Raw genomic sequence first — 4,381 nt, 5'->3', positions numbered from 1 at the left:
GAGATGAATTAATTCATATTCATATTTATTTTGAACTACAGTAACATCTTCTGATTTCTCTCAACATGGGGACAGGAGAGCTGTCAATCAATAAATTGGAGGAAAAAAAGTAACTTGCATTACTTATTTGAAAAAGTAACTCAGATATTCTCTTGTAAATTAAAAAGTAATGCGTTACTTTACTAGTTACTTGAAAAAAAGTAATCTGATTACGTAACTTGCGTTACTTGTAATGCGTTACCCCCAACACTGGAGATGAAGACCTTTATTGAGTTCAACAGCTGATGTGCAGCTTAGGTAAACTCATTCTCCGACCAAAGAGTACACGAAAGCATTAAAACACCACGACTTTACAATGTTTTGGACATTATAAACAACATGCTACTAGAATCATGTAAAAAGTCAGTGCCAAGGTGAAGTACCGCAGTATTACTATCTATATGTATCCTAACATATTACTGCCACAAGTAGGCTTTTTTAAACAACATTTTGAGTAATAGGTTTAAGGTTGTTTGTATTATATCACTATTAGAAAACATTTTGTGGTCATTATAGAACTGATACCATGATACCAAGCTCAAATTTAGCGAAAGTATACTTTTATATACTAGAAAGTGGGCCAATTTAGTCCCAAGGAGTATTGAAATAGTACACTTACAAGTATACTACTAGTACACTGATATTTGTATACTTGCTACATAAAATATACTTGAACTTTACTTAAGTATACTTAATAAAATAAACTTGAAGTATACTACTTTTTGGTAAGGGTATGGAGACACCTGGACTCAGAATGTGTCTTAGATAGACCATAAACAATACAAGTGCAGCAAATGTTGCCTCGAAATTCAAAATGTTGTCGTTTACTTTAGTGTAGATGAAACCAGGAAAATCCTCCTAAAGTGTCATATTAACTTACTGTTTACAGACAAGAGCGAGTTTTCTTCATACAAATCTTGATTGTCATTTTCTTTTTTCTTCATACAAATCTTGATTGTCATTTTCTTGTCTCATACTGAGTAAAATCCTAACTTGTCTATTGTCAAGTCATGTAAATGCAAGAATCAATATGAGGAGCCAGTCTGTTTTTGTTTTGGTTAATTTCATCTTTAAACCTGGGCTGTCCCATGAAGCAACAAAAAAAAAAAAAAACATGAAAAAAAAAAAAAAAATTTCTCACAATTCACAAGTTTGGTCACACAATTCTCGCTATATGTTTTCTTTATCAGCTGATCGTTGATAAAGTTGACCGTGAGTTTATGATTAGCTCTACAGTCTGTCAGCATAAAAGTGTGAACAGCCATTCACATAAAACATAAAGTCAGCGAGATTCACTTCCCTTCTGAAGGACAACAGATCATTATGAATATATGAATGATTTAAACACATTTACAAAATAAGAGGAAACACTGCTGCAGTGAAAGCTCAATAGGACTGCTGAAAGAAAGCATCTGAATATATATGATCTGAATGTGAATTTATTAATTTATCATTTATGTAGGTCAACAGTGATCTTAAAAATGTGTACGCTTTGCCATTTTAAAAGCTTTATATCTTAAATCTAATTCTGTATTTTAATATATTGATATTAATCTTTAATTATTTATATTAATAATTACATTTAAAGTTTACTATTACTTGTCAAAATAGTAATGCTCATGTAATGCATTAAGGGTTTGTAAAGTAACATTGATCACTAGGTTTATAGACTTCTAGATGATATTTAAATTATTTTTATTTTAACAAAGCATAAGCCACAGGGATATTTGAACTGATTCCACAGTATTTGATCGTGATATTTTTAGTGATGGAGGAGTGTGATTGGTGAGATTTTATGTAAGTTTCATACTTTCTGTATTATGTTTATTTGCAGTTAAATCTCCAGATGTGAACATCTGATCTGCACCGCTGGTTAAAATCACAACATCAACATGATTTGAATTATTTGCAGTAAAACTGCATTGGTTTGTCTGCAGAGCTGCAGAGGAAGTAAGTGGACATTTAGCAGACGTCTTTATCCAGAGCGACTGCAGACTGTTACAGTGAGTGCCTTTGTTCATTTGTCCAGCTGATGTTTAGTAGATGATAGCAGCTGTTCTAAAGTAAAATCTTCAATATTTTCAACTCAAATGGTTAAAGATTAAGAGTCATTATGTATTATAGTGAATTTGACAGTCAAGACATTTCATAACAAGTAAATGAGATCTAAACAAAGAGTTAAGATTAAACTTAAAACATATTAAGTATTTAATTTTTCAAAAATTCATAACAGGAAAATTCTGTAATTTTTGTTTTTATTTGTGCAAAATCATGCAAAAAGTGTCAATATATACATGTTTTGTTTTTGGTATTTACATACATAAAATGGCCTTAATAGGACAAATGAATTAGTAATTTCATTGATTCATTAAATAATAAAAAATAAACACAATACATCACATGAGATGTTGTGGAAATTACATTGTAATGTACAATGGTAAAGAAACTATTAATATGTTTTAAATATTAACTTAAGAATAAAATCAACATTTGCTCTGGTTTTGACCAAAAGTCTGTCGGTGTCTTTTGTGATTTAGTCACTATAACTGGCTTCAAAGTACTGTATATAAACAAAGAAGATCCCAACAATAAAGTGCTATGATTTCTTAAAATGCTAAGACCAAATTCACCACAAACCGTAATAAAAACAAAATGGAAGAAGAACCAATAAATACACAACATAATGGAAAAACCAGGACAAAAACAACAAACATCACCGTTTCACTCTTTAAATGGAAATATGCTATTGTAAATCCTAATATTAGCAGGATTACTGACATCTTCACACCGAACAGAGCAAATACAGTCGTAAACCCCACTGAGAGTGTCACTCCAAATGAAAAAAACAAGAAAAAAATAAGTACAAAGAATAAAATTAACTGCAAAGGTGTCTGAACATACTTTTGATCCGGTACAGTGAAATGAACGGTTAATAAATAAGCCCCAAATGTGATCCCAGGAGCAGCACGGCAAGCTATGAGCACATCTGACCACGTCTGTATACTGACAACTGTTCCTACAGTCAGTCCTAGACCTAATATAATCACTGTACTAGAATATGAAAGTAAAATGACTAAAACTTTTAATATTTTATGTTTACGCAATAAATTTACTGAGTAAGCTAATGAAACTGCAATAGTAAATGTTGAGGATAGAATCAAATTTATTGGTACAGCAACATTTGGACTCATATTATTTCTTAATGTGACCATGAAAATAACAAGTATGCATATTATTGCTCCAAAATTACAAAGTTCATGTTTTCCTTTAGTGAAAATAACAGCAGCATTCAGTGCAATGAAGAAAATCCATCCTACAATTCCAACAACTCCTCCGAAAGTGTCATATATTAGAGGCAAGACTGGATTTTCTTCATTTACATTTTGACTGGTCTCTTCTTTAAGTTTGTTCTCTATTTCTTGTAGTGTTTGTACTACAAGAGTATCTTGTCTCAATACTAAGTAAAATTTGTCACTATTGAGCCAAACTAACTTGTCTATTTCCGCTACGAGAGCTGCTCTTTGAGCAGGTTTTGCTTCAGAGTCTCTTATGATGTGAAATCTTCCTCCACATGCGTTGATCATTTCTCCAGCAATCCCTCTGGACGCTCCTGTGAAACGTTCCTGGTGATTTTGGAGCAGAAGAACAATGCAGTACTGCAGGACTTCTGCTCCCAGCAGCTCCTGGGCTCGTTTCACAATATCACACTGTTGTGATTGTTGATCTACCAGATTCAGGAGCATTAAAACGGCGTGAGGTCCAGGAGACGAGAGAAACAGCGCTGTTGTGAAGGTCTGTCTCGCTGTGTCCTCCTCACAGAGGTTTGGTCCAGTGACCAGCATCATTCTACGAGCCTCGTCTGTAATTACTGGAGTCTTTACAATCTCTCTGTCCTCCTGTCCACCGTCTTTCCTTCCTGACAGAAGATCTGCAGCGCTGAATCTGGACTGACCTCGGCTTCCCACCATCAGGATCCTCACCTCATCATCGTGAGAAGCTGGAAGAGAAAGGTAAAGATTAAAGGGGTCATATGATGCTATTTTAAAGATAATTATTTTGTGTATTTGGTGTAACAGAATATGTTGACATGCTTTAATGTTCAAAAAACACATTATTTTTCAAATACTGTACATTATTGTAGGTCCTCTATGCCCCGCCTCTCCCAAACACGTCGTTTTCAACAAAGCCCCCTCCTTTGACAAGCGCAGTCTGCTCTGATTGGCCAGCTGACCCAGTGCATTGTGACTGGACGAACACCGCAAGCACTCGTCGGAAATGTAACGCCCCTTACCATAATCCCGAGCTTCATCTTTCAAAATAAATGTAAAGACAGTAAATAATG

The 4,381-nt window shown here is 34.0% G+C and overlaps 1 protein-coding gene across 1 annotated transcript in view; it reads right to left on the bottom strand.

The window, feature by feature from the left end:
- LOC107738679 (GTPase IMAP family member 6-like) overlaps window positions 1-4,381 on the bottom strand; it is a 9,030-nt gene that overhangs the window by 1,587 nt on the left and 3,062 nt on the right. Inside the window, exons 2-3 of the mRNA XM_016550470.1 lie at window positions 3,477-4,036; window positions 3,153-3,431 (exon numbers count right to left, since the gene is read on the bottom strand). Of these exons, the coding sequence (XP_016405956.1) occupies window positions 3,153-3,431; window positions 3,477-4,036 (839 nt within the window). The remainder of the gene's footprint in view (window positions 1-3,152; window positions 3,432-3,476; window positions 4,037-4,381) is intronic.

This window comes from Sinocyclocheilus rhinocerous, unplaced genomic scaffold (assembly GCF_001515625.1).
Source record: "Sinocyclocheilus rhinocerous isolate Xijiao unplaced genomic scaffold, SAMN03320098_v1.1 scaffold401, whole genome shotgun sequence".
Classification (NCBI taxonomy): Eukaryota; Metazoa; Chordata; class Actinopteri; order Cypriniformes; family Cyprinidae; genus Sinocyclocheilus; species Sinocyclocheilus rhinocerous.
This window is presented reverse-complemented; position numbering and strand designations above follow the sequence as displayed.